Source organism: Salmo trutta, chromosome 21, assembly GCF_901001165.1.
Source record: "Salmo trutta chromosome 21, fSalTru1.1, whole genome shotgun sequence".
NCBI lineage: Eukaryota > Metazoa > Chordata > Actinopteri > Salmoniformes > Salmonidae > Salmo > Salmo trutta.
Genome location: NC_042977.1, coordinates 18,529,644 through 18,554,628, shown reverse-complemented (window position 1 = coordinate 18,554,628; position 24,985 = coordinate 18,529,644). Strand labels below are relative to the sequence as shown.

Genomic DNA, 24,985 nt, shown 5'->3' with positions numbered 1-24,985 from the left:
TGCTATGGGTGGGTGTTGCTATGGTGAGCAGTGAGCTGAGATAACACTTTACCTAGCAAAGACTTATAGATGACCTGGAGCCAGTGGGTTTGGCAACGAATATGTAGCGAGGACCAGCCAACGAGAGCATACAGGTCACAGTGGTAGGTAGTATATGGGGCTTTGGTGACAAAATAGATGGCACTGATAGACTGCATCCAATTTGCTGAGTAGAGTGTTGGAGGCTATTTTGTAAATGACATCGTCGAAGTCAAGGATTGGTAGGATAGTCAGTTTTATGAGGGTATGTTTGGCAGCATGAATGAAGGAAGCTTTGTTGCGAAATAGGAAGACGATTCTTGATTTAACTTTGGATTGGATATGCTTAATGTGAGTCTCGAAGGAGAATTTACAGTCTAGCCAGACACCTAGGTATTTATAAGTTGGAACCGTCCAGAGTAGTGATGCTAGCTGGGCGAGCAGGAGCGGGCAGCAATCGGTTGAAGAGCATGCATTTTGATTTACTAGCATTTAATAGCAGTTGGTGGCCACAGAAGAAGTGTTGTATGGCGTTGAAGCTCGTTTGGAGGTTTGATAACACAGTGTCCAAAGAAGGGCCAGATGTATACAGAATGATGTCGTCTGCATAGAGATGGATCAAAGAATCACCCGCAGCAAGAGCGACATCATTGATATATACAGAGAAAAGAGTTGGCCCAAGAATTGAACCCTGTGGCACCTCCATAGAGACTGCCAGAGGTCCGGACAACAGGCCCTCCGATTTGACACACTGAACTCTATCTGAGAAGTAGTTAGTGAACCAGGCGAGGTAGTCATTAGAGAAACCAAGGCTGTTGAGTCTGCCGATAAGAATACGATGATTGACAGAGTCGAAAGCCTTGGACAGGTCGATGAAGACTTGCAGCGGAAGGTGTTTAGTCCCAGGGTCGTTAGCTTAGTGATGAGCTTTGAGGGCACTATGGTGTTGAACACTGAGCTGTAGTCAATGAATAGCATTCTCACATAGGTGTTCCTTTTGTCCAAAAGGCAGTGTGGAGTGCAATAAAGATTGCATCATCTTTATTTAATTTACCTTTATTTGACTAGGCAAGTCAGTTAAGAACAATTTCTTATTTTCAATGACAGCCTAGGAACAGTGGGTTAACTGCCTTGTTCAGGGGCAGAACAACAGAGTTGTACCTTGTCTGCTCAGGGATTCGAACTTGCAACCTTTTGGTTACTAGCCCAACACTCTAACCACTTGGCTACCCTGCAACCCTAGGATCTGTTGGGGTGATATGCAAATTGGAGTGAGTCTAGGGTTTCTAGGATAATAGTGTTGATGTGAGCCATGACCAGCCTTTCAAAGCACTTCATGGTTACAGACGAGTGCTACGGGTCGGTAGTCATTTAGGCAGGTTACCTTAGTGTTCTTGGGCACAGGGACTATGGTGGTCTGCTTGAAATATGTTGGAATTACAGACAGACAGGGAGAGGTTGAAAATGTCAGTGAAGACACTTTCCAGTTGATCAGCGCATGCTCAGAGTACACGTCCTGGTAATCCGTCTGGCCCTGTGGCCTTGTGAATGTTGACCTGTTTAAAGGTCTCACTCACATCGGCTGCAGAGAGCGTGATCACACAGTCGTCTGGAACAGCTGATGCTCTCATGCATGTTTCAGTGTTACTTGCCTTGAAGTAATTTAGCTCGTCTGGTAGGCTCGTGTCACTGGGCAGCTCTCGGCTGTGCTTCCCTTTGTAGTCTGTAATAGTCTGCAAGCACAGCCACATCCGACGAGCGTCGGAGCCAGTGTAGTACGATTTGATCTAAATCCTGATTGATGCTTTGTTTGTTTGATGGCTCGTTAGAGGGCACAGACGGATTTCTTATAAGCTTCTGTGTTAGAGTCCCACTACTTGAAAGCGGCAGCTCTACCCGTTAGCTCAGTGCGGATGTTGCCTGTAATCCATGGCTTCTGGTTGGGGTATGTACGTACAGTCACTGTGGGGATGACGTCATCGAAGCACTTATTGATGAAGCCAGTGACTGATGTGGTGTACTCCTCAATACCATCAGAAGAATCACGGAACATATTCCAGTCTGTGAAAGCAAAACAGTCCTGTAGCTTAGCCTCTGCTTCATCTGACCACTTGTTTTATTGACTGAGTCACTGGTGCTTCCTGCTTGAATTTTTGCTTGTAAGCAGGAATCGGGAGGATAGAATTATGGTCATATTAGCCAAATGGATGGCGAGGGAGAGCTTTGTACGCGTCTCTGTGTGTGGAGTAAAGGTGGTCTAGGGTTTTTTTCCCTCTGGTTGAACATTTAATATGTTGGTTGAAATTTGGTCAAACGGATTTAAGTTTCCATGCATTAAAGTCCACAGTCACTAGGAGCGCCGCCTCTGGAGGAGCGTTTTCCTGTTTGCTTATGGCGGAATACAGCTCATTGAGTGCGGTCTTAGTGCCAGCATCGGTCTGTGGTGGTATGTAGACAGCTACGAAAAATACAGATGAAAGCTCTCTAGGTAGATAGTGTGGTCTACAGCTTATCATGAGATACTCTACCTCAGGTGAGAAAAACCTTGAGACTTCCTTAGATATCGTGCACCAGCTGTTTCCTACAAATATACATAGACCCAACCGCTTGTCTTACCAGAGGCTGCTGTTCTATCCTGCCGTTACAGTTATAGCCCGCCAGCTGTATGTTATTGATGTCGTTGTTAAGCCACGACTCGGTGAAACATAAGATATTACAGTTTTTAATGTCCTGTTGGTAGGATATACATGCTTTTAGTTCGTCCAATTCATTATCCAGCGATTGTACGTTGGCCAATAGTACCGATGGCAAAGGGAGATTAGCCACTCTTCGGCGGATCCTCACAAAGCACCCCGATCGCCTTCCGCGATACCTTTTCCTGCGAATGATGGGGATGTGGGCATGTTCGGTTGTCTGGAGTACATCCCTCTCGTCCGACTCATTAAAGTGAAATTATTCATCCAGTTCAAGGTGTGTAATCGCTGTTCTGATTTCTAGAAGCTCTTTTCGGTCACAAGACACTGTGGCAGAAACATTATGTACAAAATACTTACAAATAACACTAAAAAACATACACAATATCCCAATTGGTTACAGGATCGTGAAACGGCAGCCATCTCCTTCGGCGCCATTATGGCAGGGTATGAAATCCGACCTTCGATAAACGTCTGTGTAGTCTTTTGCAGTTAACATATTCCTTCAGATCTTCAACTCGATGACACCACTTCTGCTTAATAGAAATGCTCCCTACCCTTGTGCAACCTCTATCTGGGCCCCTGATGACTCAGGGGCCACCAGGGGCCCCTCAAATTAAACCCAGCGTGAATACTATCTTATTATCATGTATTTTTGCACATCCTTGTTAGGCTTTTTCAGAGGTTTAATATTAGACTACGACCTTGGCTTGTGTAACCGGGTGACATCTTTATTCTGTCCCCTTGAGATGACTCTGAGAAGTTGGAAAATAGGCAATTACAGCCCACAGCACACAGACTAATTACATAACAGATTGCCTGGGTTGTTTAAACAAGAACTGATGTGTCTCTACTTATGTCATTGGGCGGCAGGTATTCTAGTGGCTAAAGGTCTCTGGTTTTAATCCCCAAGCCGACTAAGTGAAAAATCTGTCGATGTGCCCTTGAGCAAGGCACTTGACCCCAATTGCTATTATATGTCACTCTGGATAAGAGTGTCTGCTAAATTGTAAAACATGTTACCCTATCATAGCGTTTTCTCTTCCCAGGAACTAGCATGCTGTGACCCTCTGTCTCTCTGTCTTTGAGGACCAATTAATCAAAAATGAATTGAATCTGTAGTAGCTCGCTAGTTTACTAACTGGCGGACTGGCCAGCAACTTCCCATGATTGTCCAATGTCATTATATGGACTGAGGTCAGGGTTGTGACAAAATCTGTCTCCCACATAACATTTGGTCCCCCCTTCAGTGTGCTATGTAGAGGATCATCATGTCTGAATCATGCTCTGCATCCATAGTGCATCCATACAGGCACAGTGCATCCATACAGGCACAGTATGCCCACCTCAGTCATAGATAGCAGCTTGATCTGTCATACATGACAGGAGTTATAAATCAAGCCATGTTCCCGCTTTGATAAAGGAGTCTGGGTGGACCGAATGGCAACTTTTCTCTGAGTTTTTCTGCTTCTTTTTCACTTCTTTACTCAGGGATGAGTTCCCCTTAAGTCCCCTGTAACTTTTGCCACATAAATATTTCACACGCATGATAAACAACACAAAAGGCTTTGGGAAACATGCCAGAGAGAGAGAAGGAAAGGAGGAAAGGATGCAAATAGAAAACAAGGAACAAAAACAGAGGGTGGATTGAAGGCAGCGGAGCGGAGAGAGGGAGAATGTCAGTCAGGTCGCGGGGGTTTGATGGATGAGGTATGTTACTGGGCTGTGGGTGACCTCGCCTCTCAACCGCTTGCCCTCTTTGATGCAGCATCAAAGACACACACCCATTCAAGTGTGCGCAAACACACAGGCGAGCATGAAGACACACACATACAGTTGAAGTCGGAAGGTTGGAGGTCTTACAACAATTGTTGACAGACAGATTATTTCACTTATAATTCACTGTATCACAATTCCAGTGGGTCAGAAGCTTACATACACTAAGTTTACTGTGCCTCTAAACAGCTTGGAAAATGTCAGAAAATGATGTCATGGCTTTAGAAGCTTGTGATAGGCTAATTGACAACATTTGAGTCAATTGGAGGTGTACCTGTGGATGTATTTCAAGGCCTACCTTCAATCTCAGTGCCTCTTCACTTTAGTGCGAAAAGTGCTAATCACTCCCAGAACAACAGCAAAGGACCTTGTGAAGATGCTGGAGGAAACAGGATTAAAAGTATCTATATGCATATGTACTTTTTGAAGAAATGTCCTCTGGTCTGATTTAACAAAAATAGAACTGTTTGGCCATAATGACCATCGTTATGTTTGGAGGACAAAGGGGGAGGCTTGCAAGCCGAAGAACACCATCCCAATCGTAAAGCACGGGGGTGGCAGCATCATGTTGTGGGGGTGCTTTGCTGAAGGAGGGACTAGTGCACTTCACAAAATAGATGGCATCATGAGGCAGGAAAATGATGTGGATATATTGAAGCAACATCTCAAGACATCAGTCAGGAAGTTAAAGCTTGGTTGCAAATTGGTCTTCCAAATGGACAATGACGACAAACATACTTCTAAAGTTGTGGCAAAATAGCTTAAGGACAACAAAGTCAAGGTACAACAACAAAGTCACAAAGCCCTGACCTCAATCCTATAGAAAATTTGTGGGCAGAACTGAAAAAGCATGTGCGAGCAAGGAGGCCTACAAACCTGATTCAGTTACACCAGCTCTGTCAGGAGGAATGGGCCAAAATTCACCCAACTTATTGTGGGAAGTTTGTGGAAGGCTACACGAAACGTTTGACCCAAGTTAAACAATTCAAAGGCAATTCTACAAAATACTAATTGAGTATATGTAAACTTCTGACCCACTGGGAATGTGATGAAAGAAATAAAAGTTGAAATAAATCATTCTCTCTACTATTGTTCTGACATTTCACATTCTTAAAATAAAGTGGTGAACCTAACTGACCTAAGACAGCAAATTTTTACTAGGATTAATTGTCAGGAATTGTGAAAAACTGAGTTTAAATGTATTTGGCTAATCTGTATGTAAACTTCCGACTTCAACTGTATATCACGAGATCATATTCAAATAAGTTTAGTTTATATTCATGTTTACCAATACTGATACCTGTTACATTTGGATCCTGTCTAATTCTTTCTGCAAGCGGTTCAATTGCCAGTGAAAACAGGAAGGGGGAGAGAGGACATCCGTGTCTTGTGTACCTTTCTAAAGCAATTTCATCAGATAATATATTATTTGTGTATATTTTTGCTTCAGGGCATTTATATAATATTTTTATTAAATATATTATTTCAGCTGGAAATAATGCCTAAGCCTAAAAAAAGCCTTTTTCCTTGTGGGGGCAGGTGAAATGTACTCAGTTGTCCGAATTTTCTGGGGACTTCTGGTCCCCACAAGGATAGTAAAACTAAACCAAACAGACACACAACACATCATACATTACGCAGGGACTCTGCCTGTCATTCCTTTGAGCCACTTGGTCCCCCAGGGAAAATATGTGATGAAAAAGAAGTGAAAAGATGGATGGACGGATAGAAGGATAAATAGATGGACTGATGTGAAATTCATGGCCCGCAGAGCGTCTAAAAATCAATTCTGTCCTCCGTAAGGTCACACAGGTCATCCCTCTCCACTCGCAGTGAGGGCAGCATCCTGAAGAGGTGCATGCTGGGAGTAATTACACACAACCAAACATAGTGCTGAAGCGGGACAATAGCTGTAGAAAGAGAAAGAGAAAGAAGGTAAAAGTCGACGTCTGTAAACATCTGTTGTCAATGATTTGTTTGATGCTCGTCAAAGTGATCTTTAATCGAGCTTTCATGATATACTGACAATGGTCAGACGGTTTGACTGACATGGTTCAAGTTAGCAATTAGGTCTTAAACCATGTGCTGGTCAAAACATTACAACTGAATCACCAAAGCCTAAATAAAGAGATTACCTTTTGCGACCATGCAGCAAACATTTGAGGAGAAATGTATTTCTCTACCCCCCTGCTCCTATAGCCACTCTGGTCCCTGCGTGAGTACCAACCCCAGGGTTAACACTATGTAATTAACAGCATGTCCGCCAGCACCTTCCCCAGCACCGCTCTGGAAGCTAGGTAATTGGTGCCCTCCGAAATGGTGGGAAAACATCACAAAGGAAGGAGAGAAAGGAAAATAAGGTGATTAATTTGCAGGAGGAGGAGGTCGATTGCGACGTATATCACAGCACGTTGGCGGAAGTTAATTTCCCTGATTCCCTCGGCCTCCACAAGCCGCGCTGGCCTCGCTCCATGATTGCTTTGGCATTCTGCGTTCACCTCGTAACCGGCGGAGGGAGGACAGCGAGTGAAGGGCGCTGCCATGGCGGCTTGGCAGCAAGCATGGCTTAATTAAAGTAAGATGTGAGGGACCCAAGGACCACAATTCTATCCACAACGTCTCCGCTGTGGATAGAGAATATTCCCAGAACGTTCCCCAGGAGAGTGGATTAGAATGGAGGGTCAGGACACAGCTAGTGACAAGACACAGTAAGGTCAAGCGGAATGCTCGGAGAGACTTGTGTTACTCTGGTGTGCTTATGGACAGAGTGCAAATAGCAGTTTCTGTATATGTGTATATGGCAGAACTCTGATGCCATATAGGTCCTATCATTAGGAATACCTGGGTTGGGTAAAGGTTAAGCACAAAAAAACAGTTGGTGTGAAAAGTACTGTCATTGTACAGTACCTTTCTAATGTCCAAGACCAATTTCTCCTTGGGGACAATAAGGTATATCCTAAAGCCTATATCTATCTATTTTTCAACCCTTATCGCCAGTCTAAAACCCTTGAGATACATCATCTCATTTTCAAGGGGTTTTGTATACCGTACATGAAACAACTAAACATCAAGAACACTAAACAATAATCCAATCCCAACATCTAACCCCCTTCGTGGTATCAGCGAGATTGACAGCTGACAACTGAAGGTGTGCTTGTCTTTGTTGTTTCAGCAGGGCTTAACCACAGGGGTCACAGAGACCCAGGTAGGTCTTCCTTCCTAGTGGGCAATTAACTTCCCAAACCCATATCACACTTCCTGTTCACACCTAAGACAACCTGTCAATCAACCGCCTTTCTGGGTATCTCAGTGTTCACAGACAGACAGAGACAGACACACACACACAGTCAGGAACACACACACACATACAGACTCAGTCACACACTTCGCACCCACACACACGCTGTTGAGTTCTAATAATAATACTCTTCTGACTGAAGGAAGACATGGGTTTGTACTGTTGTTATCATGTCCTTGATTTCACAAAGAACACCTATGTTTAGATACATAAGAACTCATTTTAGTCTTCTATTTTTGTACTACCTTGATACCTGACTCATGAATCCTTTGTTATGATGCCTTAGATTTATATTTAGAGCATTTTTGTGTTTGATCGTTGATGACTCACTCACTATTAGAAAAAAAGGTGCTATCTAGAACCTAAAATGGTTCTTCGACTGTCCCCATAGGAGAATCCTTTGAAAAAACATTTTTGGTTCCAGGTATAACCCTTTCGGTTCCAGGCTTATCCTTTTGGGTTCCATGAAGAATCCTTTCCACAGAGGGTTCTACATGGAACCCAGAAGGGTTCTACCTGAAACCAAAAAAGGTTCTCCTATGGGGACAGCCGAAGCACCCTTTTGGAACCCTTTTTTCTAAGAGTATGCAGTGGAATTATATGGATTTCCTCATGTACATATAAATCATTTTCCAAAAGTTTACCTCACTAAAGAAGGGACTCTGGTACGGCACCAGGCTGACTGTAATCCCTCCAAACTGTCAGGAGAAACCAAATAATAAACCACTACATATATCCAACTAATTAGCAGATTCAAATGAAAGTCAATGCAGGGCACACAGTCGGCTACACTAACGTTGGCGACTAATAATTACAGATCTGTTCCTCTGTGGTGTTAATTAGGGCACAAACCCTTCCATGATGCCCGAGTAATAATAGAATCTGTCAGTTTAAGGGTCTGGGATGCCCTTTCAGTTTGCATGCATCCTACGCATCCCAATGAGAAAGGGGCCTTCCTCTAAGTCTGCATGTCTCTGCACTAATGAAGATGTGACAGTACTGCTGCGTGACTAGCGGGAAGAGGGAGGAGAAGGAGGAGAGAAGGCTTGTGGAATGTTAAAGAGAAGAGACAGAGGTGGAGTTGAGGTGAGGGAGAGTGGTGAAGAGGACTGAAAGGAAATGCCTGAGAGATGGTCGCACAAACTGTTGTAGTTCTTTAGATGTACCATTTACCCCTATTGTACTCAAGCAGTCCTATACACAGACACACACACACACACATACACACACACACACACACACACACACCAAAAATGAGACATATCACAGTTTCCTTGTTCTATGTTGCTTGTTTTCAGCAAGTTGCTATGTACATTGCTTGGCAACCTACCTAGCAAATTTCAAAATGTAAATGTAGGAAAACATCAGAACAAAACACTCAGAGAGTAGCTAGTAGGACATACCAGAGAGCTGGTGTAGGAGGGGTCAGAGGTATCGTCCTGGAGGTAGCGCGACAGCCCGAAGTCAGACACTTTGCAGACCAGGTTGCTGTTGACCAGGATGTTGCGAGCGGCCAGGTCTCTATGGACGTAGTTCATCTCAGAGAGGTACTTCATGCCCGCTGCAATGCCCCTCATCATGCCCACCAGCTGGATAACGGTGAACTGACCGTCGTTTTGCTGCAGGAGAGAAGAGATGGAGAGAGAGAAAGAAACAGATAAATGAGGATCGTTAGTGTCATTACCATTGTTATTATTGTGATCGCCGCCATTTTCTCTTGCTGCAGACAGGAGAAGACGACGGCCATATCAAAATAAACGTTTAATTTGCAGGCCTTTCCGCTGAGATGTTGACAATAACAAGCAATACTTCACTGATTCCTACACTATTTGACAGCATTAGGCATTGAGGTGTGTCGACCAGACACGGTTGTATTCGATTGCATGGTTCTATTTGATTGCAATGCAATTGATTTGACAACCGCAACGACATGACACTAACACAAGCACATTCTGCATGCTATGCCACATATTCTGTCATATTACATAAAGGCCATGCCTAGCCAACATTGTCCTGACACGGAGAGAGTCTGTGCTGAAGATTCCGCGTCCTCTGGGATCTCGCTCCCAGATTAGAAAACCCTGCGGATGCATCTGTGACACCACAGCCAGGAAGTAAGGGCAAACTTTTGTACAAGGGTACAAGATCTGCCGTCAGACATATGTACAATGTTCATACACACACAGTGTGACAAACAGCCTAACCTGATGCCTATCTGAGCGCGACCTACTTCTACAAGACAGAAAACAGTTTTTTTTCTGTGTCTGATTATGTGACTGAATCTTGAAGCCTTACGCTTAAAGTGGTTTGTTCTTCAGATTTTTACTTTTACGCTAGCAGCTATTGACACAGTCCCAGACAGCCCTTGTCTTGCATCTCATCACCTATTTTATATCAAAAGGAAAGGGTATGCTTTTTGATTCCCAAATTGGATTCTCCAAACACGATCCTATCAAAACTAGTTGTTAGAGGATGTAGTAAATATGGTACATCGTCCATCACTGTGGGTAACACACACACACGGAGGAGCTCTCTCCCCAAACCCTTCCTAGTTCCTCCCCGTGTCTCCAATGCTCAGAGGAGCTTTGAACCCGACACATACTAACAAATAAGAGGGTAGGGTAAGATCGATGGGAACACAAGTCAGATGTGGCGGCTAGCAAAGCCAACTTCAAAGGGTCCCTTTAAACCAGCAGTAGATCAAAGTGAAGAGGAAAACCAATCCATGAGATGGAGGAAGAAGGGACGGAGAGAAAAAAAAGGGTTGAATATTGATTAAGCTGTACACTCGCTCGTTCCTTACCAGCTACAAAAGAGTGAGGGGATAGTTCATTAAGAGCTCGGGGCATGAGTGGAGAAATTAAATGAAGACGGAAGTTGGCTATTTCAGGAAGTCTTCGATGAGGAGAAGATGGAATTGTGTTCGGTTAATTTTCAAATCTTCTGGAGTTACACAGAGGTCTCTATTTTCAGCTGGTGTGAAGGCAATTTACCCGTCCAACATCAGCTCGCTTGCACTGAGGTGGGAGGGGTGGCAATATTTGAGTTGTGTCCTTAAAAACAAGTGACCATTTCATGCATCTCTAAAGGGAAGTTTTAAGACCCAGAAAAAGCAGGTCTTAACGGTAATGCAGTTGATGATGGCATTGGTTTTGAGAGCAGGAGCTCAGCCTATCCAGCCATGACGCACAAGGCCCAGGGGAAGAGAGATGTTGCTTTTGTGCCAGTGAATCTCGTATTCAGAAAGATAAAAAAAAATGGGTTTCCCCCCCATTTAATTTGATTAAAAACCAAGCATAGCCTACTCTCCCTTTAATCAACGCTGGTTTAGCAGTTTCGCATAGGTCTGTCTTTTTATGCTGGCCATTATCCAAGTAGCCTATGAATAAAGGGCTCTACTGAGAGTTATACTGGTGCTACTGAGACCTACTGAAAGTCTACTGGTCAACTGAGAGTGCTTTGACATATTTTGGAGGTTTGTGCCCTCATGCTTTTTCATTATTCATAATTCACATACCTGCATACTTCATTTCACTTGATTGAGTAGGCTGTTCATCCCCATGTTCATCTCCCATTCCCCTCGTCTGATTACCAAAGACACGTTCCTCCAAACTATTCAATCCTATAATGCCATATCAAGGGCCGATTTTTTTGAGAATCTTCCTCGCACATAGGCAACGATACAATTGACAGGAGCCTAGTTTTTTGTATAGACGTGTGAATGTTATGTGTAAAGACACTAAGGCCAACGTGTGCACACAGTGCCATAGAACGAGAGATTTATGAGGTCATGCTTCTGACCCCATCCTATTTAGAAATATTGTTGTTGTTTTCAAAAACAGATTGCTTGTTTTCCGTTTCATATCAAGCCCTTCATAGGCTCCCCTTACCCTAGGACTCGACTACTAAGGCTGGTTCAACAGCAATGCTGTCGTGCCTTTTTTTATCCTGGTCTTGCAACGTAGTCTATCCATAAAAGGTGTTTAAATGGTCTATTCGTCAGAGGGTCTTGAATTGAAAATATACTGCACATCCTAAATCAGACACACATATGCCTACTTGCATACTTCATTTCACTTGTTTAAGTATCCATCCCTATCTCCAAAGAGCGCCTCTCATCCGGTTACCAAATATGCACTTCAAACGTATTTAAATTACTCAGTCCTATAGTGCAGCATCAATGGTACGCCTAGGCTATATTTTGCTTATTGAGATTTTGTGTCACACACATACAATACAATTTACGGTAGCCTAGTATTTTCATTTGAGGAGAAGTGCAATGCGTAAAGACATGTAGGCTAGGCTCGTTGAAGTCAATTACAACAATGTTGACTGCCAACATTCCAAGCATAGTCTATTGAGAAAATTCTGGATGTTTTCGTATTTTTTTACTGTTGCTATTACTCATTACTATAGCCTAGGCTATTAGATAAGTTGTAGAATTAATCAACAATGGACCAGGACAAGAATATTCCATGCCCCAGCCGAATTGGAGTTGATGACAACTCAAAGACCATCAATAATCTACAGAATTTAAGACAAACACATGCAGTTTTAAGCCATGGAACGCATTGATTGGCCAGTGAGTGGCCAAGCCCTCGTCACACCTGCAACTTGTTTATTAATCAAAACCCCAAATATTTCTGACACACCCTCAGACCTATAGCGCTACTGCCAGCGCTTAGATCATGGTTCCGCAACTGAAGGCCCGTGGGACGAATTTGGCCCGCGGGTGGTTTTATTTGGCCCCCCAAGTTTTCTGTGGAATTTTCATTGTTGGACATAAGACTGTAAAAACACCAGGAAATCAGCTCCAAGTGATTAAGAAATCTGTTCCCAATTATTCCCACGTATAATATAGAGACACGTGATCAAATACAAATGTAAGCAAGGTTTGAAATTATTATGTTTTAGTCAAAGATACCTCTTTGGGCTTCTTGCGGTCAATTTGCAGTCTACAAATTATTTGTAATTATGTTCCGACCCCACTACAATCCACTCCAGGAAAAAATTGTTCAGCAACTGAATCTAGTTGATGATCCCTGGCTTAGATTTACCTTTGCGTTAGGTTAGTTAAAATAGAGCTCAATGTGCTCTAATCCTAAACCCTATTCTTGGCTGTACCACAGTATAACATTTCTATAAAGATACTACAAAAAGACATGGTAAACTGTGTTAATACATTATTAATTAGGCATAGTCGACTGAAAACCCTCCATATTCCTGTGTCTCATAGTGGGAGTGCTGATCAAGGATCAGTTTTGCCTTTTAAATCATAAGGAATAAGATTACATGTACAGGGAGACTAGCTGATCTTAGAGCAGCTCTTTTACTCTAAGATGCTTGATACACACATGCTCTATAACTCACCCTCAGGAAGGAATCAAGGGCCCCGTTCTCCATAAACTCTGTGACGATCATGACTGGCCGACTCTTGGTGACCACGCCCTCAAGTCTGATGATGTTGGGGTGGTCGAACTGTCCCATGATTGACGCCTCGGACAGGAAGTCCCGCCTCTGCTTCTCCACGTATCCTGCCTTCAGGGTCTTAATGGCCACGTAGATCTCCCTCTTGCCTGGGAGCTTCAGACGTCCCTTGTACACCTCACCAAACTCACCTGGGGGAGAGAGTGTGTGGTTATAGCGCTAGATCAACAATCTAGAGAGATCAAGTATTAGACCTAGAGATTTCGGTAAATAGGAATCCATTAGATTGTGCTAGTGCAAGACCTTAAATCTGGCTCAATAAACTTTCATTGACCACGGATCCTACACAACTTGCATGTTGGACCATAGTTCACAAGCAGTGTTTTCACTAATCAAAATGACACTACGTGACCAAAAGTATATGGACACCTGCTCGTCCAACATCTCAATCCAAAATCATGGGCATTAATAAGGAGTTGGTCCCCCCCTTTGCTACTATAACAGCCTCCACTCTTCTGGGAAGGCTTTCCACTAGAAGTTCGAACATTGCTGCGGAAACTTGCTTCCATTTAGCCACAAGCGCATTAGCGAGGTTGGGTACTGATGTTGGACAATTAGGCCTGGCTCACAGTCAACGTCTCAATTAATCCTAAAGGTGTTCGATGGAGTTGAAGTCAGGGCCATGTGCAGGCCAGTCAAGCTTCTTCCACACCGATCTCGAACAAACCATTTCTGTATGGACCTCGCTTTGTGCATGGGGGCATTATCATGCTGAAAGAGGAAAGGGCCCCCCCTAAACTGTTGCAACAAAGTTGGAAGCACATAATCATCTAGAATTTATTGTATGCTCTAGCATTAAGATTTCCTTTCACTCGAACTAAGGGACCTAGCCTGAACCATGAAAAACAGCCCCAGACCATTATTCCACCTCCACCACACTTTACAGTTGGCAATATGCATTCGGCAGGTACCGTTCTCCTGGGATCCGCCAAACCCAGATTTGTCCGTCGGACCGCCAGATGGTGAAGCGTGATTCATAACTCCAGAGAACGTGTTTCCACTGCTCCAGAGTCCAATGGCAGCGAGCCTTACACCACCCCAGCTGATGCTTGGCATTGCGTATGGTGATCTTAGGCTTGTGTGCGGCTGCTCGGCCATAGAAACCCATTTCATGAAGCTCCCGAAGAACAGTTATTGTGGTGACGTTGCTTCCTGGGGCAGTTTGGAACTCGATAGTGAGTGTTGCAAGCGAGAACAGACTATTTTTACGCGCTACGTACTTCAGCACTCGGCGGTTCCATTCTGTGAGCTTGTGTGACCTACCACTTCTCAGCTGCGCCGTTGTTGCTCCTAGACGTTTCCACTTCACAACAACAGCACTTACAGTCGACCAGGGCAGCTCTAGCAGGGCAGACAATTGACAAAAAGGTGGCATCCTTTGACGGTGCCACTTTGAAAGTCACTGAGCTCTTCAGTGAGGTCAATGTTTGTCTATGGAGATTGCATGGCTGTGTGCTCGATTTTATTCACCTGTAAGCAACGGTTGTGGCTGAAATAGCCGAATCCACTAATTTGTACTTTTGTATATACAGTTGAAGTCGGAAGTTTACAGACGCCTTAGCCAAATACATTTAATCTCAGTTTTTCACAATTCTGGACATTTAATCCTAGTAAAAATTCCCTGGCTTAGGTCAGTTAGGATCACCACTTTATTTTAAGAATGTGAAATGTCAGAATAATAGTAGAGAGAATTATTTATTTCAGCTTCTATTTCTTTCATCACATTCCTAGTGGGTCAGAAGTTTACATACACTCAATTAGTATTTGGCAGCATTGCCTTTAAATTATTTAACTTGGGTCAAACAATTTGGGTGGCTTTCCACAAGCTTCCCACAATAAGTTGGTTGAATTTTGGCCCATTCCTCCTGACAGAGCTGGTGTAACTGAGTCAGGTTTGTAGGCCTCCTTGCTCGCACATGCTTTTTCAGTTCTGCCCACACATTTTCTATATGATTGAGGTCAGGGCTTTGTGATGGCCACTCCAATACCTTGACTTTGTTGTCCTTAAGCCATTTTGCCACAACTTTGGAAGTATGCTTGGAGTCATTGTCCATTTGGAAGACCCATTTGCGACCAAGCTTTAACTTCCTGACTGATGTCTTGAGATGTTGCTTTAATATATCCACATAATTTTCCCTCTTCATGTAGCCATCTATTTTGTGAAGTGCACCAAGCCCTCCTGCAGCAAAGCAACCCCACAACATGATGCTGCCACCCCCGTACTTCACGGTTGGGATGGTGTTCTTCGGCTTGCAAGCGTCCCCCTATTTCCTCCAAACATAACGATGGTCATTATGGCCAAACAGTTCTATTTTTGTTTCATCAGACCAGAGGACATTTCTCCAAAAAAGTACGATCTTTGTCCCCATGTGCAGTTGCAAACCGTAGTCTGACATTTTTATGGCTGTTTTTGGAGCAGTGGCTTCTTCCTTGCTGAGCGGCCTTGAAATACATCCATAGGTACACCTCCAATTGACTCAAATGATGTCAATTAGCCTATCAGAAGCTTTTAAAGCCATTACATAATTTTCTGGAATTTTCCAAGCTGTTTAGAGGCACAGTCAACTTAGTGTATGTAAACTTCTGACCCACTGGAATTGTGATACAGTGATTTATAAGTGAAATAATCTGTCTGTAAACAATTGTTGAAAAAATGACTTGTGTCATGCACAAAGTAGATGTCCTAACCGACTTGCCAAAACTATAGTTTGTTAACAAGAAATTTGTGGAGTGGTTGAAAAAGAGTTTTAATGACTCCAACCTAAGTGTATGTAAACTTCAGACTTCAACTGTATATATTTTTTATTTAACCTTTATTAAACTAGGCAAGTCAGTTAAGAGCAAATTCTTATTTACAATGATGGCCTACACCGGCCAAACCCGGACGGCGGTTGGCCAATTGTGGGACTCCCAATCACAGCCGGTTGTGATACAGCCTGGATTCAAACCAGGGTGTCTGTAGTTTTATGAATGTATTTTTATTTTTATTTCACCTTTATTTAACCAGGTAGGCTAGTTGAGAACAAGTTCACATTTACAACTGCGACCTGGCCAAGATAAAGCAAAGCAGTGTGACACAGACAACAACACAGAGTTACACATGGAGTAAACAATAAACAAGCCAATAAAACAATAAACAAGTCAATGACACAGAAGAAAAAAAGAAAGTCTATTTACAGTGTGTGCAAAAGGCATGAGGAGGTAGGCAATAAATAGGCCATAGGAGCGAATAATTACAATTTAGCAGATTAACACCGGAGGGATAAATGAGCATATGATGATGTGCAAGTAGAAATACTGGTGTGCAAAAGATCAGAAAAGTAAATAAAATAAAACAGTATGGGGATGAGGTAAGTAGATTGGGTAGGCAATTTACAGATGGACTATGTACAGCTGCAGCGATCGGTTAGCAGCTCAGGTAGCTGATGTTTAAAGTTGCTGAGGGAAATAAAAGTCTCCAACTTCAGCGATTTTTGCAATTCGTTCCAGTGACTGGCAGCAGAGAACTGGATGGAAAGGCGGCCAAATGAGGTGTTGGCTTTGGGGATGACCAGTGAGATATACCTGCTGGAGCGTGTGCTACGGGTGGGTGTTGTTATCGTGACCAGTGAACTGAGATAAGGCGGAGCTTTACCTGGCATAGACTTATAGATGACCTGGAGCCAGTGGGTCTGGCGACGAATATGTAGATAGGGCCAGCCGACTAGAGCATACAGGTCGCAGTGTTGGGTGGTATAAGGTGATTTGGTAACAAAACGGATGGCACTGTGATAGACTGCATCCAGTTTGCTGAGTAGAATAATGGAAGCTATTTTGTAGATGACATCGCCGAAGTCGAGGATCGGTAGGATAGTCAGTTTTACTAGGGTAAGTTTGGCGGCGTGAGTGAAGGAGGCTTTGTTGCGAAATAGAAAGCCAATTCTAGATTTGATTTTGGATTGGAGATGTTTAATATGAGTCTGGAAGGAGAATTTACAGTCTATCCAGACACCTAGGTATTTATAGTTGTCCACATATTCTAGGTCGGAACCGTCCAGGGTGGTGATGCTAGTCGGGCGGGCATAACTAGTGACACTTTAAGCACTGAGATGCAGTGCCTTAGACCCCTGCACCACTCTGGAGCCTTGAGTAAGCCTTGAGGTGGTACCACCCAGCACATCTAGAAGGGAGTGTATTTCATACCGTACCCCACCCTTGAGATGACATAGAGGCACGTGATTTGAACCGCTAGGGGCAAAAAGACAGATTTACAAAGAAATACCAAAATATATAACTTTTGCAACGAACTCTCAAAATGAAGACCATTATCAGACAGGCTGTCGCTGCTGGCATTGCTGCTGGCATAAGTGTTTTTCTATGAATGAGGGCGCTCTTCAGGGAAGGCTGTCTAGTCAAACCATGTCTGGTCTGGTCATAAGGCTCCCCAGCCTGTTCTTGGAATATCAGTCCAGTTACTGTTAAAACAATTATTCTAAGAATGGTTCAGTGTCATTCTAAGAATTTCCTGTAACTTCCAATTTTAGGTAGTTATGACTACATACACATACATGAGTTTTCATTGTAGCTTTCATTTTAAAACTAGCAGTAGTAATTTCATTTTGAAACTATTCTGTCTTGCTTCCTTCCAGCTCAGCATCTGGGGAGGAAATTCATCAATAGAAACTAAAAGAGTAACAACCCAACAAATTCACAGAAAATATCTACTATTTCCTGTAATTAGCAAATCCCCATCCCTCTTTCCTTCCACTCCTCCATCTCCCCCTATCCTTCCCTCACACAGTGTTTCCTATCATGCAGTGTGTCCCAGCCAGACCATGGGAGTCTATTCCAGTCCTTGTCTCATTAGCCTGCATGGTGTTATTTTAGTCTCCGTATGAATCAACACACATCAGCATGTCCTCCATACAGTCAACAAGGTCTGGCCTGGCTCACTGAGGAAGGACATGTCGAGAGAGAGAGAGAGAGAGAGAGAGAGACTAGTGCATCACAGGGCACATGTAACATGGGTAAGGAGGTTGGAAGAGGTCAGTGGCAAAATACTGTACAGTGAGGGAAAAAAGTATTTGATCCCCTGCTGGTTTTATACGTTTGCCCACTGACAAAGAAATTATCCGTCTATAATTTTAATGGTAGGTTTATTTGAACAGTGAGAGACAGAATAACCACAAAAAGTGTTTTTTTTACACTCTTAAAGGGAGTGCTCCTAATCTCAGCTTGTTACCTGTATAAAAGACACCTGTCCACAGAAGCAATCAATCAATCAGATTCCAAACTCTCCACCATGGCCAAGACCAAAGAGCTCTCCAAGGATGTCAGGGACAAGATTGTAGAGCTACACAAGGCTGGAATGGGCTACAAGACCATCGCCAAGCAGCTTGGTGAGAAGGTGACAACAGTTGGTGTGATTATTCGCAAATGGAAGAAACACAAAAGAACTGTCAATCTCCCTCGGCCTGGGGCTCCATGCAAGATCTCAACTCGTGGAGTTGCAATGATCATGAGAACGTTGGGGAATCTGCCCAGAACTACACGGGAGGATCTTGTCCATGATCTCAAGGCAGCTGGGACCATAGTCACCAAGAAAACAATTGGTAACAAACTACGCCATGAAGGACTGAAATCCTGCAGCGCCCGCAAGGTCCCCCTGCTCAAGAAAGCACATATACATGCTCCTCTGAAGTTTGCCAATGAACATCTGAATGATTCAGAGGACAACTGGGTGAAAGTGTTGTGGTCAGATGAGACCAAAATGAAGATCTTTGGCATCAACTCAACTCGCCATGTTTGGAGGAGGAGGAATGCTGCCTATGACCCCAAGAACACCATCCCCACCATCAAACATGGAGGTGGAAACATTATGCTTTGGGGTTGTTTTTCTGCTAAGGGGACAGGACAACTTCACCGCATCAAAGGGACGATGGATGGGGCCATGTACCGTCAAATCTTGGGTGAGAACCTCCTTCCCTCAGCCAGGGCATTGAAAATGAGTCGTGGATGTGTATTCCAGCATGACAATGACCCAAAACACACGGCCAAGGCAACAAAGAAGTGGCTCAAGAAGAATCACATTACGGTTCTGGAGTGGCCTAGACAGTCTCCAGACCTTAATCCCATAGAAAATCTGTGGAGGGAGCTGAAGGTTCGACTTGCCAAATGTCAGCCTCGAAACCTTAATGACTTGGAGAAGATCTGCAAAGAGGAGTGGGACAAAATCCCTCCTGAGATGTGTGCAAACCTAGTGGCCAACTACAAGAAACATCTGACCTCTGATTGCCAATAAGGGTTTTGCCAACAAGTACTAAGTCATGTTTTGCAGAGGGGTCAAATACTTATTTCCCTCCTTAAAATGCAAATCATTTTATAACATTTTTGACATGCGTTTTTCTGGATTTTTTTGTTCTTATTCTGTCTCTCACTGTTCAAATAAACCTACCATTAAAATTATAGACTGATCATTTCTTTGTCAGTGGGCAAACGTACAAAATCAGCAGGGGATTTTTTTCCCTCTCTGTAAATTTGCACACATAAATAAATATTGACCCACAAAGATATCCAACACACAACTGCACCCCACCCTCCGCACACCCCTTCACATCCACTCACACACGCACACACATTCATTCACATTTACCTGCACCAATGACCTCTTCGATCTTGACGGTGGACACATCGATCTCCTTGGCGAACTCCCGGACGGCCTCATTGGGGTCCTCGTAGGTAAAGGGGTCAATGTAGATCTTCATCCCCGGAGAGCCTGAGAAGTGGGTCGGGCAGCCCAGTGGGGAGGTGCAGTTAGACATGTCGGCTCTCAGGGAGAGCTCTAGAACCAATCAGAGTGGCCAGTGAACAATCCAGAATAGAGTAAAGGCTTTGTACATGGAAGGTGTTTTTGGTGGTGAAATGGGAAATGGATGAATATTGAAATATGTCCATATGTCCACACAGTATGTCATATGTTGTTATGTCCATGATGCATATGATAGCAAAGTGCAATAAAAAAAACGGCTTGTGCATCACATTAATACAACCTCTCAAAAGGTTAAAATGCATTAGTAAAATGAATTATTTTTCTTTGGGTGGAGGCGAACAAGCAAGCATGTGTGAATGGATTTGAATTACAGTAATTACAGTAAAGTCCATTAAGGCTATACTGTTTGCTCCCTATAGAAATTAGAGAGATAGAGAAACAGAGAGACACACACAGACAAATCGAGAGAGATAAAGCGAGAGAGAACAAAAGAACGCACGAGAGAGAAAAATGCAGACAGATTTTTTTCTTTCCTCTCCCTCACTCCATTCCTCTCTGCCCTTTGATAGCGGAGGAACCAATTTCCCCACCGCCTCTCCCCATAGGAGCTCATAAACTGATAAACCCGCCTTGCTATCAAGCGTCTCAGATAGGTGAGTACAGTTCACTGTCTGGGGATGTCTGGGAATGGAGGATCACTTGGCTTGGGGCGTAGTGAGAATCATATTCAACAAAATGCAATGACAACACAGAATATGTGTCTGAAATGCCAACCTATCTGCTATATCTTGTACTACATTTGACGAGAGCTACATGGGACAGCCGCGTACTAGGGCTCTGGTCAAAAGTGATGCGCTATATAGGGAATAGGGTGTCATTTGAGATGCAGCTAAAGACAGATCCCAAAATCCATCCCAACACTTCAGAGAGCTGATTCTCTCAAAGACATTGATTGCCACTCAGACTGATTTTTACAATATGGCAACCATGATTGAAATGAACCCATCTTCTCCTCCCAAACCTCATTCATCTACATGACATGCAGCACATAGGCTAAGCAGAGTCTCGAGTGGCTGAGGACTGGCTGAGAGGGGGATAGGAAGGACAGGATCTAGTCAAGGAGGGGCTCAGGGCACTTTACCTATAGCTCTTGGCTGGAAGCCCTGTCTTGTTAGTACACTCATTACCTTGAACCTTGCCTCTGTGGAATTGCTTATTAGAGACTCTATAGAGATTGGATTACAGCTAATCAATGAGAGGGTTGAGAGCTCGGCATTCTATAATGACGTTCTGGACATGTGTGTGACTGAAATAAGGGCAGTAATACTGATAGACACATCTCAGGAATCGGAGGCCTGGTAAACACACAAGTAAATAGGAATGCATACACACGTATACACCACAGGAAGTTGGTGGCACCTTAACTGGGAGGACAGGTTCGTGGTAATGGCTGGAGCGGAATGATGTGTTTGATGCCATTCCATTCGCACCGTTCCAGCCATTATTATGAGGCATCCTCCCCTCAGCAGCCTCCACTGGTATACACATGCAAACATATGCACACGCGCACACACACACACGCACAAACTTGAATCCATTGCCTTTTTCCATATTCCACAGAGCCGAGTCCACTTTCATGTATAATTTAATTAGCTAACCGCTTATCTCCTCCCTCTCTCTGGTAAATCCCTGTTAAACTAGGACGCATCTTTTCATGGCCCACCGATAAAAAATAGATCCAAGCCTTAATATTTCATGGCTCCTTGATCTGTGCGTACGGGCCAAAGTGCATCCAAACCTCCAGGTTTATTTTTACCCAGTTATAAAACAACAAGGCCCATTGGGAGAGGGGGAGAGGGGGGAGAGAGGAAGGAGAGAGATTTAGATAGAGAGAGAGAGCGAGAACTATAACTAACAGCTCATGACACAGATGTGGCTCAAAAGTGCACCTAAACTAATATACTTCCTAGCGCCATAATGTACACTCGCTACAGGCAACACATATAAACTAACATCCCGTCTTGCGTTCTCCCCATTACGAGTTCAGATCTGTTCATAAACAAAGTTAATTAGCCGACGTCTGATGCGAGAAAATCATTCATCAGACACACACTGCGACTTATTAAGGCAGAGATCATAGAGAGAAAATCCACAACAGTCTGCAGTCTGCATGCAATAAGGGATCAACACGCCGCTGGCCTGGATCGTAAATGTAAATCTAACTCCATCAAGCCCGCAATTACCTTCTTCGTGAAATATACGGCAGTTCGTCGAAGAATCTGTCATTTCCGGGGTCGTTTTTCCAATGATAGACGTAGCTGTCAGAATAGTCTGGGCCCTTTGTAAGATGGTGGGTATACAGTCGGCTGTCTGTCTATTCATGCACACACCAGATGCTGAAGCACAAACAACAGCAGCTGAGACAACTTGTTGATGGATAAGGTAAAAATGTATATGTTTGAGTGTGTGTGTGTGTGTGTGCGCGCATGTGGGTGGGTGACACATGGATACATGTATGTGGGAATGTACTAACTATTTATTGCGTGGGAGTTTGTGAATGTCAGTGAATGTGTGTTGATAAATGGTGACAGGTGCCCGTGATGTGTGTGGGCGTGCATGCGTGTGTGAGTGTGTGTGTGTGTGTGTTTCTGTATTTGTGTGTGTATGCCATAGGCCTACATATATGGAGGCTAGCAGATGTATGTGGCTCCATTAGTGTGTGTGTGTGTGTGTGTGTGTGTGTGTGTGTGTGTGTGTGTGTGTGTGTGTGTGTGTGTGTGTGTGTGTGTGTGTGTGTGTGTGTGTGTGTGAAGCCTGTGGAAGTGTGTGGGTGTGTGTAATGTTTATGGATGGCTGTTGATAACTACTTTGTGCCTCTTGAGTACAAAGTACAGTGTGTGGATGTGTGTGAACAGCACTGGAGTATTTACCTATCCAGCCAAGCAAGAGTTGATGTCAAAGAGAGATGGAGGGAGGGAGGGCGGGAGGGCGGGAGGGAGGGAGGGAGGGTAGATAAACTGAATGTGTGCATCCCCAAGCCATCTCCCTCTTGTCTTTTCTGCCTCTCTGATCCTTTCCCTCTCTCTTCCTCTTTCCCTCTCTGCTCTCTCCTCCTTTCCCCCTATCCTCCTGTCACTGTGTCGCTCTTCTCCCCACTTCCTCTTCCTCACTACCTCCCCCCCCCCTCCATCTCCCTCCATCTGGATCTCATGGCACCAGATCCACTGGGACTGCGTGCTAACATCTGTAGTCTTTAAGCACTGACACCCATTACCACGCTATTACCATTCACTGACATGGACCAGTCAGCCATATACAGTCTGGTAGCCTGCCAACTAGGGTTTGTGTGTGTGTGTGTGTGTGGGGGGGTATTCATGTTGGTGTGGGTGCATGCGTGTAGCCCCCATAACGTCAACACTGACAACATGTTGGTTCACTCACTACAGCTACAGACCTCTAGTTTTTCAAGGGACAATTCAGCGATTTTACACATTCAGTCAAATCCCCAAACTATCCCTTTAATGTTGTAGGGTTTGCATGTTCATTTCCCACCCACTGCACCAGGCATCAACAGCTTTAGACTCCATTCCAAGGGTGAAAACCAGAAACACTGTTTTCGCATTTCAACCAAAAAGAATCAAAGTGGCGCTGTTTCTTCCAATGAACAGTAATTACAAAAACGTCCGTCAAATCAGGAAGAGAAAAGATCGGACACAATGTATTCCTAAGTATTAGTATTAGCGGGAGAGAGTGGAGGGAGCAAAAACAAGATGAATAGGAACACTTTTTGCTTTTTTCCCCCTCCACTCCAAAATGCTCAATTGATGATTAGCGCTGTAACCGCTGTTAGCATCTCTCACATCTTTTGTTTATTTCTCCACTCATGTTAATTGCACTCACTCACCCTAAAATAGCCTCTGACAGAACCAAATCTGAGCACTGACTCTGTGAGTTTGAATGGGGTAGGAAAAAGGAGCAGCCATTTTATCTCCCCCTCTCTCTGGCTCTTTAATGAGCTCTGGGCTACGGCTGCTTTAACCGTGACAAAACCGAGCCAAGTAGCAAAAGATTTCTGTCTCAGTCTCGACAAAACCCTATCCCCTATAAGTAAGCACTCTTTTAGACAGCTCGGTCAGCCTTCCGACAGGCTCGGTTTCGACTAGCGTACTGTTTCTCACGCATGCTCTTGCTTGCCTTGCTCTGAGGCAACTTTGCGGTGTGAGTCAACACGTGACAGGACCCTGGCTCAATCATGGTTAGATTACACGCCCAGATGCGTGTCAGTCAATGTTACTTAGAGCAGAAAAGGGATGACTGGTTCCCCTCTGTTGGATCAGGAAGGAGAACCATTAACATCTATGCTAGAACATGGATGGGTTATTTTTTTCCCTCAACGTGGACAGTGGTCGTCAGACCCGCGTGGTGTCAATCACCGATACAACCCTGAGAGATGAGTGTCAGTCAACGTCATTTAGAAAGTGGAAAGGCTGTTTTTGCAGAGAATGTCAGAACATTTAACAGAAGCGTTTTGTCCGGCAAGGCGCTGCGGTGGTGAACTCACCTCTTCCTGTGCTGTAATGCTGTAACTTGTCGCTGTACACCGCTTCCTTGGTGTACACCCGTTTCCTGAACGAGAGAGAGAGAGATAGAAAAGTTCTGAAAAGACAGGATAAAAGGAGGAGCAAAGAGGAATCATTACATCTGTCTCGGAGTCTCACTAACTGAGGCCTGAAAGCGACGCGGTCTGAAATTGAATCAGTGGCTAAGGGTTAGCGGTAGCTGCACCGCCCCAATTGAAGTCTGATGAGAATGAGCTGGTTTTTAATTAGAGATGTGATAGCACGTCTGTAGCTTTTCATCCGTTTTCCTCCGTCTCTCTTCTGCTCCCTCCGTCATCAAAGACCCTGTCGTGTCTGATGGTCGCTTTGCTACTGGTGACAAATGGCGCTGCTGCAAATTCTAAAT

The 24,985-nt window shown here is 44.0% G+C and overlaps 1 protein-coding gene across 4 annotated transcripts in view; it reads right to left on the bottom strand.

The window, feature by feature from the left end:
* The window catches only part of LOC115156861 (ephrin type-B receptor 1), a 298,565-nt gene that overhangs the window by 19,601 nt on the left and 253,979 nt on the right, over positions 1-24,985 (bottom strand). For 3 of the 4 annotated variants that reach the window (XR_003868337.1, XM_029704639.1, XM_029704641.1), the window contains exons 9-12: positions 24,582-24,646; positions 19,904-20,092; positions 13,156-13,403; positions 9,189-9,404 (exon numbers count right to left, since the gene is read on the bottom strand). Coding sequence is in view for 3 of the 4 variants with exons in the window: in XM_029704639.1 (XP_029560499.1) it covers positions 9,189-9,404; positions 13,156-13,403; positions 19,904-20,092; positions 24,582-24,646 (718 nt within the window). In the remaining variant the exon portion in view is untranslated. The remainder of the gene's footprint in view (positions 1-9,188; positions 9,405-13,155; positions 13,404-19,903; positions 20,093-24,581; positions 24,647-24,985) is intronic. The other variant, XM_029704640.1, reaches the window with a different exon arrangement.